This window comes from Entelurus aequoreus, linkage group LG03 (genome assembly GCF_033978785.1).
Source record: "Entelurus aequoreus isolate RoL-2023_Sb linkage group LG03, RoL_Eaeq_v1.1, whole genome shotgun sequence".
Classification (NCBI taxonomy): domain Eukaryota; kingdom Metazoa; phylum Chordata; class Actinopteri; order Syngnathiformes; family Syngnathidae; genus Entelurus; species Entelurus aequoreus.
The window spans coordinates 62,836,817-62,851,434 of NC_084733.1; the positions used below are offsets into that span (position 1 = coordinate 62,836,817).

The 14,618-nt window shown below is 35.7% G+C and overlaps 1 protein-coding gene across 2 annotated transcripts in view; it reads left to right on the plus strand.

Moving 5' to 3' along the window:
• dnaaf9 (dynein axonemal assembly factor 9) overlaps positions 1-14,618 on the plus strand; it is a 63,581-nt gene that overhangs the window by 1,170 nt on the left and 47,793 nt on the right. The window contains exons 2-14 of one of the 2 annotated variants that reach the window (XM_062042400.1): positions 6,238-6,317; positions 6,385-6,510; positions 6,579-6,703; positions 8,765-8,861; positions 8,938-9,044; positions 9,121-9,198; positions 9,291-9,392; positions 10,359-10,429; positions 10,502-10,637; positions 10,909-10,990; positions 11,117-11,153; positions 11,232-11,316; positions 11,399-11,475. In XM_062042400.1, coding sequence (XP_061898384.1) covers positions 6,238-6,317; positions 6,385-6,510; positions 6,579-6,703; positions 8,765-8,861; positions 8,938-9,044; positions 9,121-9,198; positions 9,291-9,392; positions 10,359-10,429; positions 10,502-10,637; positions 10,909-10,990; positions 11,117-11,153; positions 11,232-11,316; positions 11,399-11,475 — 1,203 coding nt within the window. The remainder of the gene's footprint in view (positions 1-6,237; positions 6,318-6,384; positions 6,511-6,578; positions 6,704-8,764; positions 8,862-8,937; positions 9,045-9,120; positions 9,199-9,290; positions 9,393-10,358; positions 10,430-10,501; positions 10,638-10,908; positions 10,991-11,116; positions 11,154-11,231; positions 11,317-11,398; positions 11,476-14,618) is intronic. The other variant, XM_062042401.1, reaches the window with a different exon arrangement.

The following is a 14,618-nucleotide window of genomic DNA, read 5'->3' on the forward strand; positions in this document are numbered from 1 at the left end:
CTTCCGGAGTTGGCTGACATCGTCTCACAAGATGTAGTTTCTCTTTAAATATCCTTCTTGAAAATGGCCTTGCAAATATATGTGTTGTCTTGTCTAATCATAAAAGATGCAGACGAGGCATGTTGGCTGAGTTCTTAAAGTTTACTCCACAGCGTGCTCATCAAAAACATCCCGCTGCATGTCTACATTCAACAACCTAAACGGGGCTACTGTGCATGCTCTTCACTACTGTGGCATGCTGGGTAATGGAGTTCTTATGTTACCTAGCTCATAATATCACTATATATCATGTAGAAGGCCTTACTGACAACAAGTCGTGATCTGATTGGCTATCGCAACTGTCTGTCAAATGTTTGTGTCCGTTCACTTACAGTGCACAGACGCCTGCATTATTGATTCTGAAGGCCCTAGGCAGATTTGGTACAGCATGGCAACATAAGCTAGCTGAATTCTGATTGGATAAAAACTGTATAACCTAAAAACAATAGCGCTGGAAGGAGCATAATATGACATGAAGAGAATATGAATCATTTTAGATATTTAGGGAAAGTAGATTAAAAATGAATTTTATCTTTAAATATGATCATGATTTCTGGTTATGTTAGGCCAGCAGAGAAGGCCTTGCTGGCCCTGACGGCACACCATTGCTTAAATGTAATTACATCAATCTATGCTCGGCACGTTTGCCTTCTGAAAGATAGGATTCGATCCAACATTGTTTTAAAAGGAAAGGAATCACATTAATCGATACTAAAAAAGGAACACATTGTTTTTAAGAATGGCAGACTTAATATGAAGTTTATCACTTTTAACAATGAGGACTTTAAACGTCCGTCTGTGGCGTCATCGCCATCAGGCGGCAAAACAAGAATGGCTACGGGGGCGAGAAAGGACTCGACGACTGCAAACGCGATGAGACAATATAAATGACAAAATTACAGCTTTCAGCTAAAGCACGATTGCAAAAGCCATAACAAATACAAACGCCGCAACACCACTACAAGAGGACCAGTGTTGCCACAGTTAACTTGAAAAACTAATCTGATTAATGACCACTCATTACTCCTTTAGAAAATAACTTAGTTACTTTTAAAATCAACTAATCATTAAAGTAACTTGTAATCTAACTTAGTTACTTTTAAAATCAACTAATCAGTGAAGTAACTAAGTTAGATTACAAGTTACTGTAATATTTACATTCAGCAATGCAGCTCCTGACATTACCCCCGCCGCCTCAACATAAAAATGACAAGCTGTTTTGCAAATAATCACTTTATTTAACATCAACAACTGCACATAAGATAAACATTGGTTTTATATATAAAAAAAAAATACTGACAGTCTTTCTTCACTGCACTTAACATAAATACTTGTTTTACATATAAAAAAAATAATTAATGACAGTCTTTCTTTACTGCGCATAAATACTTGTTTTATCTATAAAAAATAAAAAATAACGACAGTTTATCTTTACTGCAGTTGACATAAATTCTTTGTTTTTTATCAAATAAAATAAAGACTGTCTTTTTTACCTGACTGTTAATACTGCAATGGCAAAACCTACAAATACAAATGTAACTTAAATTATTTTTAACTTTTCTTATGAACATTGAACCTGTTGTTCACAACATCAGCGCAGCTAGGTGTGGTTTTACAAAACAAAACAGTGTATAACACCACGTGTTAGCTCTAATTATCAAGTTATGAGTCAAACAGTGGCGTGGGGCGAGTAAACAAGTGGTTGTACCTAGTTAACAAAAGCCTCTCAAACCTCTTGCCATGTGAGGACCAAACCTCCCAGACTGAAAAGCTGTTCCACAGGAGCACTCGATGGGGTTGGAGAGTTATACTTTAAGAACATTTTCTTCATTTTTGTAAACCGATGCAGAATCTGCAGGTCATAGGCTGACAGTAGGCTGTAGTCCATGACTTACATTTTGGCAGAGTAGGTCTCCTCTGGCTGTGCCTCAAAAGTGAAAAAGTCCATCTCACCTTGGCTTGCAGAGGTGGTGGGCACACTGGCAAGGCTCTGTGCTGGGGGACCAGTTGTGTAGCTCTCTGCTGTCAGAAGCCCTTTTACTCGCTCTCTTCTATCTGCATCTCTCAGCCATCTGAGTTACAATTTTGGACAACTGACAGCTGCGAGAAGGGCATCTTTGTCGTCCAGCACACCGGCAAAACGAGTCTGGAAATATGTTTATGCTTACAAGGGCTACTTGTGCAAACCATGCCTAATGTGGGATCGATGTTATGGATTTAATTTTGCAATGATAATTAATATTCTGTTCCATGGTTATGAATAGTGTGATGAAAGAACATTTTAACTAGCTTAAAGATGGAACATACCTGCTCTATAGCATCCGGAAGGCCTGCAGTCACCTGGAGAGCCCATCTTTCACTGCCAGGGTCTTCTGCATTAGAACTTCAAGTGTGGGTAGTGAAGTCCCATAAGGACAGTCACCTTGTAGAATGTCCAGTGCTGCAGTCAGAGGCTTCATGGCATTGCAGTATTCATGCAGGAACTGGTACTATTTTTTTTTTTTTAAACACGTCACTCCCAGCTTGGTGCACAGAGTAGTCAGGTCACTCATGGGGATTTCTACAATTCTATCCACTGTATCAAAGGAGTTCCACCTTGTGGATGTTGGTACCAGGAGCTTTCTTTTGCTGACTTATTCCACTGTTTATGATGCAACAGTAGATCTGCTTGATTTGGCACAAAGAGCTGCACATTATGCTCTGCTGCTCCTACACACAGCCTTGGCCTCTGCATTTGTTGTTAAATATTTCTCCACATGACTTGTGGAGATGATGTTGATAGTGTGTGAAGCACACCTGTAGTGTGGGGGAAGGGACAGCTGGCCATCACTTTCGTTCTCAGCTGAGAGGATTCCTGACAGATCTAAAAAAGTGACCCCCCAAAAAAGAAAGAAACAGCAAAAAAACCACAAAGTAATATCTACAAACACATCAATTAAATAAACAAAAAAGAAATAATACATTAATAATAATAATAATCAGAAATAAAATACAAACAGATTCATATGCTGTATATATATATATATATATATATATATATATATATATATATATATATATATATATATATATATATATATATATATATATATATATATATATGTATGTATATATATATATATATACACACACACACACATACATGTATATATATATATATACATGCATACATATACACATATAGGGGAGTAATCCTTTTTTTTAAGCATTACAATCAGTAATTCAAAAAATTTAAGTCAGGTTTTTGGGGCGTGACATAGTTGACCCAGTTTTCCCAGTATGAAGTAAATTTCTCCAATTTATAATTAATAAAGGCAGTTATCTTCTCCATTTTATATATGTCCATTGTTGTTTCCATCCATTGCTTCAAAGTTGGGCTCTCCTAGGATATCCATTTCCTAGTAATGGTCTTTTTACAAGCCACCAGTAGGATATTCATTAAGTGTTTATCTTTCTTCAGTCAGTCCTGAGGTACATGTCCAAAAAACAAAGTTTTACTTGCAAGGGGTATTTCATGTTTGAAAATATCCTGTAGAGCTTGGTGTACACCATTAGAACTTTTTACAGATACAGTACAGTAATACAACACCAATGGTGTTTGTTATTAGCACACTGACTGCATCGGCTGTAGCACACACAGCATTGTTTCCTGTAACCACTTTTGATTAGCCAGCAGGCCAGGGATGCAAGGCTCGACAATTCTGATTAAATGTGAAGCTGGAGGAGAGAAAACAAATAAAAACAACTCAGCCTCTTGGAATGAGTATTTGCAGAAACTAAAACCTCAATGTTGATTAATTGTGCAGCCCTTCTGTCAACGCACCAGCAGTTTATCACGAGCAATATTGGACACTAACTGAGACAAATAAACCCATAACCATGGCGACATTTTGTCCAAAATAATGGTGACTTGGGCATTTGTTAACTGAGATACCACTGTAAATAAAACAATATGATTCACATTTCATATGTTGAAGCTTTAATTCCTTTTATAGCAATAGCCTATAATTTTTTTTATACAAGTTTGGCCCTCAAGCAGCCATTTTTTAAATTAAAATGAGCCTTGTGTAGCAGAATCCCTTATATTCACAGCAATTGTGGTCCAGTTTTTACAGTACTTAAAGTTTCTCTTATTTAAACATTTGACAAAAAGGGAAGGACATTTTTTTATACATATAGTCTGAAATGGACTAGGCAGAAGCTAAAGCTTATTACACCTTATCCCAGTGTATTTACAAAACAAAAATAGAAAAAAACTACCGGTACCCATGTCTTATGCATGCAGTTGTACATGTTTTTGTTTTTCTGTTCATCACAAAAAACAATTATGAAAAAGCTGCCTCCCCTTAATTTTACATCATTAGCATCCTTTGTCAACATATTTTTTTAAATAATTGATTTCTTCAAATTATTTTAAATTTAATTAAAGTTATACAGTTTTTTAGCTTTTGGTCCAACTTATTCCATACTTTAATTCCAACAAAAGACACACAACGCTGCTTTGCACTCATTTTCACAAATGTTTTTTTTTTTAAACATTTCTTTCTTTCGGATATTATTAACACCGTTTTTGAAACCATCCTGAATATACACTGGTAAATTGTTATTGTTTGTCATACATACATTGTGGTGTCTTAAAGTCGACCATACCCTTGGATTTTAGTGTTTTTATTGTAATGAAAAGCTAATTTGTAGGTGCCCTGTAAGCCACTTTATTCACAATGCGGATCACTCTTTTTTGAATGATACTAGATGGATTAGGATTAGTTTTATAAGTGTTTCCCCACACTTCTAGGTATTAGGTCATGTAGGGGAGATACAGGGAACAGTATACAATAGGGGTGTCCAAACTTTTTCCACTGAGGGCCGCACATTGAAATATCAAAGCTAGCAGGGGCAATTTTCATTTTTTTAATTTAAAAACAAATACAATATATGTATAAAAAATATACATTTAGGCCTACACTCAGGCTTGATCCCGGGGACCCCAAAGGGTTTTGGTCCAAAAAATATAAAAAATGTGTCATTATTCAGTATTATTATTTGTGTTATTATTCAAGTTTTTAAATCTCTAGATCAACCTTAGATCTATTTGTCAATATAAAATGTTTTAAAGATTTAAATTGTATGCTCTTTTCGTCAAATAAAACCCTTTTTTTTAATGAAAAAAAACACAAAATATGCAATATTTTCACCCAATAAAATTTTTAAGTGGGATATTTGAGATTATATAATAATTGGAGCCTTAAAAAGGTCAATAACTCATAACACCATTGATTTTGATTCATTATTATTTTTTGAGCAATGACACTTAAAAACTAATCACACTAAAATTGTAGGGGATCCAAAAGGGTCCTACTTATTAAAGTGTTAAAAAATAAATTATAATTTTTTTTTTTTTACTGTTTACTTTTAACACAATAATCTCGAGATCAACTTCAGATCTATCTGTCAATTATAAGTTTTATTGTTGTTTATGTTTTTTGTTTGTTCGTTTTAGACCCTTCTTTAAAAAAAACAGCTCATTTTTTTACATGGCAAACACAAAATATGCAACATTTTCCCCAAAAATTATCTAAAAATATTAATTTGACGTAATTGGAGCCTTGAATAGGTCAATAGTTCATAATGACATTGATTTTGATTCATTATTATTTTTTAAAGAAAGAACAGCCTACATGGCAGCTTTGTGTGATTAGAGTAAACATTGCTACATTTTCTTGTTACATTTCACCTGTTTGCTCTTTAAATACCACTTTTAATGTTTGTTTTTTTTTCAATCGTATTTTTAAAATGTGCAGTGGGGCCGTTAAAAAATGACCTGCGAGCCGCAAATGGCCCCCGGGCCGCACTTTGGGACACCCCTGGTATACAATTTATAGGTTTTTTTCATTTAACAGTTATTTGACTTTGGATATTATTGCAAGACTGTATATTCAAATTCAAATTGATTTTTTCCCACACCCCTAAAATACATGCATTATTATTAGTATATATTATCATTACATTAATGGTTAATTTGGCTCATAAAAATAAGGCAATATTACCGTTTATCAGCAATAATTTGTAGGTCAATATATCATCAAGCAAAATGTGTTATTGGCCCAGGCCTAGTATGTAATGTATTTGTGAAATAGCACCTTTCAAAAAGAGTGCATAGTTAAATAAGCTGTTACTCTTTGAAATATGTATTTCTAGTTGCTGCCGTCTGCGTCAGGTTCAGTCTCTGCTCAGTGAGGGCGATACTTCCACTTCTGATGGCGTCCTGTGCTCTCTTGGTAAGGAAGTCTAATATGAACAAATTGATAGATTCTGTGGACTATGCTCATTCCATATGTGTTGTAGGAATTGACAGCAGGTACAACGAAGGCTGCACAGAGCTGGCTAAGTACCTCTTCTATGGCCTCTATGGAAGAAGTCCCTTTACCATGGAACATTCCCTGGAGGGATTCTCAGAGGACATGCTGGATGGTGAATATCTTAAGTAGTTTTCTTGTTTTTTTGAGTATACCTGCAACTTCTTCTGGTCTTCTTTCCAGACGTCATCCTTCTGATCAAAGCGGAGTGTGTACACCTCTACTGCAACCCTGTCAACTTCAGCTACTTGCTGCCTTACGTGTCGCACTGGAGGAACCTGCACCTCTACTGCATGACGGAGGTTGAGGTTTGAGCACGCCGATCTACTGCCTTAGATACAAGTTACTGTAGGAGCAAGACTCAATGGCTTTCTGCATTGTTGTGTCAGCAGCAGCCATGATGCCACTTCATAACATATGAACTAGCTTAATGTTCACTAATCGATTTTTTTTAAACGCCTTTTTCCAAGCCATCGGCACTCGTATTCAATGCGCATACGGTTTGTTGTTCAAGCAAGTGGCATGCTAAAGTTAGCGAGACAGCTTTAGATGTCGGGAATGTTCCCGCATTAAATAGAAAGAAATACAGTCAGGTCATTCTCATAACATCGAAAAAAATAGATGTCGGTCTATCATCCATCCTCACATTTGTCACTTGATTGACATACACAGCAGCCGAGGGTCTTGTAAGATGTCGACTGATATGCTGCAAGCTCAGCATAAAGAAAGGATGGCAGACAGGAACTCGAGAGGCACGTCGATACAACACAACTGCCAACAACTGGCCTTCACAATATAAGTGCTGCACACTACATCCTCTGCCTCTACCACTGAAACAGCACACAGAAGCTACCAAACTAATAAGTTAGCTTGCAATTTTTTCTTCCAAAGAGTACAGTGCTTCCGGAAAGTATTTACAGTACTTCACTTTTTTCCACATTTTGTTATGTTACAGCCTTTTCCAAAATGGAATTAATTAATTTCTGTCCTCAAAATTCTAGACAATACACCATAATAACAATGTGAAAAGTGTGTTTGTTTTTTTAATTGCAAATGTATTAAAAACAAAAAAAAATCAAAGATGCGCAAAGATATGTGTGCCAAACTTGTGGCATCATATTGTAAAATACTTGAGGCTATAATTGCTGTCAAAGGTGCATCAACAAAGTATTGAGCAAAAGCTGTGAATACTTAGGCGTATATGATTTTTTTTTAAAATAAATATTATTATATTATTTTTTTCACATTGTCGTTATTGTAAAATGAAAAAATCACTGAAAAATGTTGAGGACAAAAATGAATTTATTCTATTTTGGAATAAGGCTATAACATAAAATGTGTAGAAAGTGAATACTTTCTGGATGCACGATATACAGTAAAAATGAGTACATGAGCTGGACAAAGTAAGAAGCTAAAAACCAACCTCTTCCATATGGAAAAGGGGGGTTACTTTTTTCATAATGTCACATTCCAAGTTGTGGAATTTATCAGCATCCCTGTCTGATTCAATTCAACACATTTGACTTGTTCGTTTTATTAATAGCTGGCCTGCTGAAAAAGTGTGTGCATCCCTGGTGTTGTTTATAGAGTAATGGAGTTCACCCTGCCATTGGCACCCTTTCGTTACAAAGAGTTTCGATTAGGAATTGGGAATCGTCACCCCAAAGAATTGGAATGAAATCAAAAGTTGTTGTAAGTTTTACATCCTTTGTGAAACCCATTTGAGTAAGTCGGCATCTAAAATTTCTTTTTTTTTGTATCTTCACAAAAGAATACGATTGGAAAAAAATGTGCGACGAGGACCACAGAACCGGGAATGTGACTCTAATGCAACATATTACCTGCCACCGTCCTGGCTGCTCAGCACAATATGGCTCCAGCGACAAGACAGGAAGAGGAATGAAAATGAGTTGTGTTAGAAACTCACCTCCCAGCCACATTTTAATAGCGAGTGCAAAATGTATTGCTTTTAAGTTTTAGTTTTCAGCAATCAACTTCTTGTTGCTCCTGCATTAAAGTTAGGAATATAAGACGGTAGAAAACCTCTTTCCCCACGTCCTTAAATGATACACTTCCATCACGAGTCATCCAAGGACAACGCTTTGATTTCATTTGCATATTTGCAACTGCAACTTAAAAATAATAGAATGTTACTTGAAACATTACCTTGTGGTGCAGGTGGTTTTAGAATAGCTGCAGTTTGACCCTGGAATAGATTCATTTTGTTTACATTATGTCAAATGGTGACATTAAAGCGGCTTTTTTAGGCTGCACTGCACTTCTTCAAATCTGAGAAGTCCCAATCAGGGGTTGGTTTTCCCTGTTGCCTCATTTTGCCCCTGACTTGGCACCGTGTCCTCCTCATGCAGTACCAGGAAGAAGAGGCGGCAGAGGAATTCAAGATATCCAGTTTTGTCACAATGGTGCAAGACTGCCATCGCATCGGTGTGCCCTACAGCTCCCTGGGTATACAGTACTTGACTACCTTCAACATATTACATGTACTGCATTGTTACTTACGCTGGCTTCATGTGACTTTCAGGACACGTGCAAAAGTTTGACATTTTCATGGTGGAGAAGTGGCCCCTAATCCAAGCCTTTGCTCTGGAGGGCATCGGCGGAGGAAGCTTTTTCACCATGAAGTACAAGGTGTGATGTGTTTTATTGTCCGACTTTATCTTTTACTTCTTGCTTCGCTTTAACGGTCACTTCCCGTTTTCCTCAGTTGTCAGACATGAGCGAGCAGCTGTGGCAGCTTTACAGCCGACTGGACTCCGTGTCTCTGGACCTTCTGCTGGCCCAGGTACTTGGTAAAACTGATAGGACGCTGCCACCATCTATAAAAATTGTAATTGTGGTCCAATGTGATGTGTTTTACACTGTTGTCTCTTCCAGGATTTGAGCAGCTTTGAGAGGCAGTGGAGCAGCTTTTTCTCCCGGATGGATCTGGAGAGTCACATGTCCATATTGGAGCTGTCGGAGGCTCAGGCAGGAGAGGTAAGACGACACGCTACAACAAATAAAGTTCTTGTATGTCCACAGTGCACCTGGAAAGTAGACAGTGGTACAGCGCTTTACTTTTCCCACATTTTGTTATGTTACAGCCTTATTACAAAATAGAATACATTCATTTTTGTCCTCAAAATTCCACAGACAATACCCCAGAATGACAATGTAAAAATGTTTTTTAAATGTCCTTTGAAAATGTATTAAAAATAAAAAAACCAAAATACATGTACGGTGCTTTTTGCTCAATAATACTGATGCACCTTTGGCAGCAATTACAGCCTCAAATCTTTTTGAATACGATGCCACATGTAATGACGCTAGCTTTGTTTGCATTAGGTAATATGCTAACACGTTTACGAGTGTCTGTGTTAGTATTATTAACTTACGATGGCATTATTCTTGTATTGTTCTAGTTTTACAAATTTCTCAGTAAATTCACCAAAACGTTACCGTGGTGTTATTGAGTCTGTTTAGCTGATTGGAGAGCTAGCTTCCGCAGCTCGTGGGTCCGTGACGATGACTTCTGTTTTGTTTGATCAGCCGTTCTACTGCCGTGTTACAGACACCATTTGGAAACAATGATGGTGGTGTAAATAAACATTTACAGAATCTTATTGTGTAAATAATTCATTTTACAATGTATATATCTGTGGTATATATTCCGGTGCGGCTAATATATGGAAAACATTTTTCTTCTAAAATTTAGTGGATCCGGCTTATATAGTCTGTAAAACACGGTACATGTAATTTTTTATTTTTTTTATATTTTATTTTTCCTAAATCCCCCCCCCCCCAAAAAAAGCATTTTCACATTGTCTTTATGGGGTGTTGTGTGTAGAATTTTGAGGGAAAAAATTAATTAATTCCATTATGGAATAAAGCTGTAACATACCAAAATATGGAAAAAGTGAAGAGCTGTGAATACCTTCCGGATGCACTGTAGTCTCCATGAAGCACTTTACTTTTCAGGCCTTCCGTATGTATTACTCCCACGGACTCATCTCAAGCAACATCTCAGACAAAAGGTCATTTTCTCAAAGTAGTGAAATAACACAGACGCAGTTTTGATGTTAAAAAGACACTCTTTGTACTCCCAGTAAGGACCGGCAGCCATTCGTGTTGTTTGGGGCACACTCGTCCTCAGAAGACATGGACAGTTACTCCTTCAACTTCCCCTCTGAGAGTCATCAAGTCCGCAACATGGGACCTACAGGCGGGGCAGCGAGACACATGGTAAGAAGCAGCATGGTACAGATTTAATGCAGCTGAAGGTTGTTGTGAATCTAGCCCTGCAGCACCACCTAGTGTTGTCATGTGGAAAGAACACTAGCATGACAACATGTCGAGTGTTTGGACACATTCCAACCTGCTGCAGTTCATTCTCTCTAAAAAACATGTCACAACACCACATGCCAGTAAAGAATTCATTTGGTTTATGCATTTTTTTGTGTTTACTTGTAGTTTTTACAGGACTTTTAATGGATTTTACACTTTCCATCCTCAGATATTGCAATGTGTTGCCCCAAGAGGAGCGTTAGCTTGCTGTCGGACCTATTTCTTTGGAACCACGCACACCCCGTACCTTGGTGAGCCACGGTTTGACATTATTTCAGTCATGATAGTCTAACCTAGTTTGGTGTTAAATTTCAGACTACAAAACCGCATTAGCTCATCTGGTGTTTTCGTTATATTTTCATGTATGTCATCCACAGGGAGTCAGCGCACAAAGCCCCAAAAAATGGAAGTCTTGTAGGTTGTTTTTTATTCCAAAATGTACAATTTTTCTTTTTGAGCAAAACCAGGACTTAATTGCTTGTCACTTCCTAGGCTTTTGTCTCGCGTTTACTCAGCTGCGGTGCAAGCGGTTCTCGCAGGAGTCAAATGCTTCTCCAGCACCTCCAGTGTCACAAAGGTGAGAAGAAACCCTGCGGTTTTGTCGTTTGTCCTTCAAGTGCTGTACATAAAGAGTTAATGTTGTTCAATGTTGAAATCAGGCTAAAGATGTAGCGGAGCACACCTTACTGGCCACTTTGGACTCTTCAAATTTAAGTGCATACTGCAGTCTTCTCAGGTATTGCAGATTTTTTTGGTTTGTTTCTTGCTCAAACAAACTGCCATTGCACCCAACCAGTGTCATTTCCGTCCCCAGGAAAAAAAATTATGATTGCCTGGTACAATCGGTTGTATAGTATTTTTTCGTTATTATTTAAATTGTCCTGCACATCGGCCTGATTAAATTTTTTGCGAAACACAACCTAAAATGTGAAATAAAAATATCTTGAACACTGGGAAAATAGTAGGGGTGTCAAAAAAAAAGAACAGATTTTCGAATAAATCGCGATTCCTATTCGTAACGATTCTTAATCGATTAAGAAAAATGGATTTAAATAAAAATCTTTATATATATGTGTGTGTATATATATATATATATATATCTGTATATATATATATATATATATATATATATATGTATATATATATATATATATATATATGTATATGTATGTATTAGGGCTGCAACAACTAATCGATTAAATCGATTAAAATCGATTATAAAAATAGTTGCCGATTAATTTAGTCATCGATTCGTTGGATCTATGCTATGCGCATGCGTAGAGGCTTTAAAATGTATTTATTTATTTTTTATTTATTTTAAAATAAACCTTTATTTATAAACTGCAACATGTACAAACAGCTGAGAAACAATAATCAAAATAAGTATGGTGCCAGTATGCTGTTTTTTTTTCAATAAAATACTGGAAAGGATAGAAATGTAGTTTGTCTCTTTTATCTGATTATTAATCGATTAATCGAAGTAATAATCGACAGATTAATCGATTATCAAATTAATCGTTAGTTGCAGCCCTAGTATATATGTATGTGTGTATATATATGTATATTTATGTATATATATATATATATATGTATGTATATATGTATGTGTATACATCCATATACATCCATCCATTTTCTACCGCTTGTCCCTTTTGGGGTCGCAGGGGGTTGCTGGAGCCTATCTCAGCTGCATTCGGGCGGTAGGCGGGGTACACCCTGGACAAGTCGCCACCTCATCGCAGGTGTATATATATATATATATTAGGGATGTCCGATAATGGCTTTTTGCCGATATTCCGATATTGTCCAACTCTTTAATTACCTATACCGATATCAACCGATACCGATATCAACCGATATATGCAGTCGTGGAATTAACACATTAGTATGCCTAATTTGGACAACCATGTATGGTGAAGATAAGGTACTTTTTAAAAATAATAATAAAATAAGATAACTAAATTAAAAACATTTTCTTGAATAAAAAAGAAAGTAAAACAATATAAAAACAGTTACATAGAAACAAGTAATTAATGAAAATGAGTAAAATTAACTGTTAAAGGTTAGTACTATTAGTGGACCAGCAGCACGCACAATCATGTGTGCTTACAGACTGTATCCCTTGCAGATTGTGTTGATATATATTGATATATAATGTAGGAACCAGAATATTGATAACAGAAAGAAATGGGGGGAGGGAGGTTTTTTGGGTTGGTGCACTAATTGTAAGTGTATCTTGTGTTTTTTATGTTGATTTAATAAGAAACAAACAAAAAAAAAGATACAGATAATAAAAAACCGATACCGATAATTTCCGATATTACAGGCCGATATTATCGGACATCCCTAATATATATATATGTGTGTTTGAATATATATATATATATATATATATATATATATTTATATATATATATATATATATATATATATATATATATTTTAGAAGGAAAAAATATGTATGTATGTGTAACAATTCTTAATCGATTATAAAAAAATCTAACATTTTTTTTTTTTTAAAAAGTGTTTTTTTATATTTATTTTTTAAATCAATTTAAAAAAAAATTTTAATCAAATTTTAATTGTAACAAACACACACACTCACACAGAAATATGTATGTATTTGTATATATATATATATATATATATATATATATATATATATATATATATATATATATATTAGAGATGTCCGATAATATCGGCCCTGCCGATATTATCGGCCGATATATGCGTTAAAATGTAATATCGGAAATTATCGGTATCGTTTTGTTTTTTTTATCGGTATCGTTTTTTTGTTGTTGTTTTTTTTAATTAAATCAACATAAAAAACACAAGATACACTTACAATTAGTGCACCAACCCAAAAAACCTCCCTCCGCCATTTACACTCATTCACACAAAAGGGTTGTTTCTTTCTGTTATTAATATTCTGGTTCCTATATTATATATCAATATATATCAATACAGTCTGCAAGGGATACAGTCCGTAAGCACACATGATTGTGCGTGCTGCTGGTCCACTAATAGTACTAACCTTTAACAGTTAATTTTACTAATTTTCATTCATTACTAGTTTCTATGTAACTGTTTTTATATTGTTGTACTTTCTTTTTTATTCAAGAAAGTGTTTTTAATTTATTTATCTTATTTTACTAATTTTTTTAAAAAGTACCTTATCTTCACCATACCTGGTTGTCCAAATTAGGCATAATAATGTGTTAATTCCACGACTGCATATATCGGTTGATATCGGTATCGGTTGATATCAGTATCGGTAATTAAAGAGTTGGACAATATCGGAATATCGGCAAAAAGCCATTATCGGACATCCCTAATATATATATATATATATATATATATATATATATATATATATATATATATATATATATATATATATATATATATATATATATATATATATATATATATATATACACACACACATATATATTAGGGTTGTGAACGATAAACCGATGCGACCGAGTATTCGGTTCAACAAGTGAGCGATTAGATTGCATCGGTAGCAGACTCCTCAATCAATGCGAATAATCCATGAATTCCTAGCTGAATCGGTTATAGAGTCATGGATCGGTTATCGCGAGACTTTGCATGGGTCGTCCAGATTACAATATGCGTCAGCGTCTCTAAAACAACGCGAGAGCTGAAGCTACTCGCCAAACGCGGTAGCCGCCTAGCTGGTATTAGCACGAGTGATAAACAAGAGACAACACGGAAAATGAATGTGGAGGAGAACGAAAGCGTCAGTCTGACCGAAGGTGATAATGGACTGAGAAAGATTTTCAAAAAACCCACTACAGTGGTGGAAAGAGCAGCAGGACTTGCCACTGCTGTCATCTCTCGCTAAAAGATACC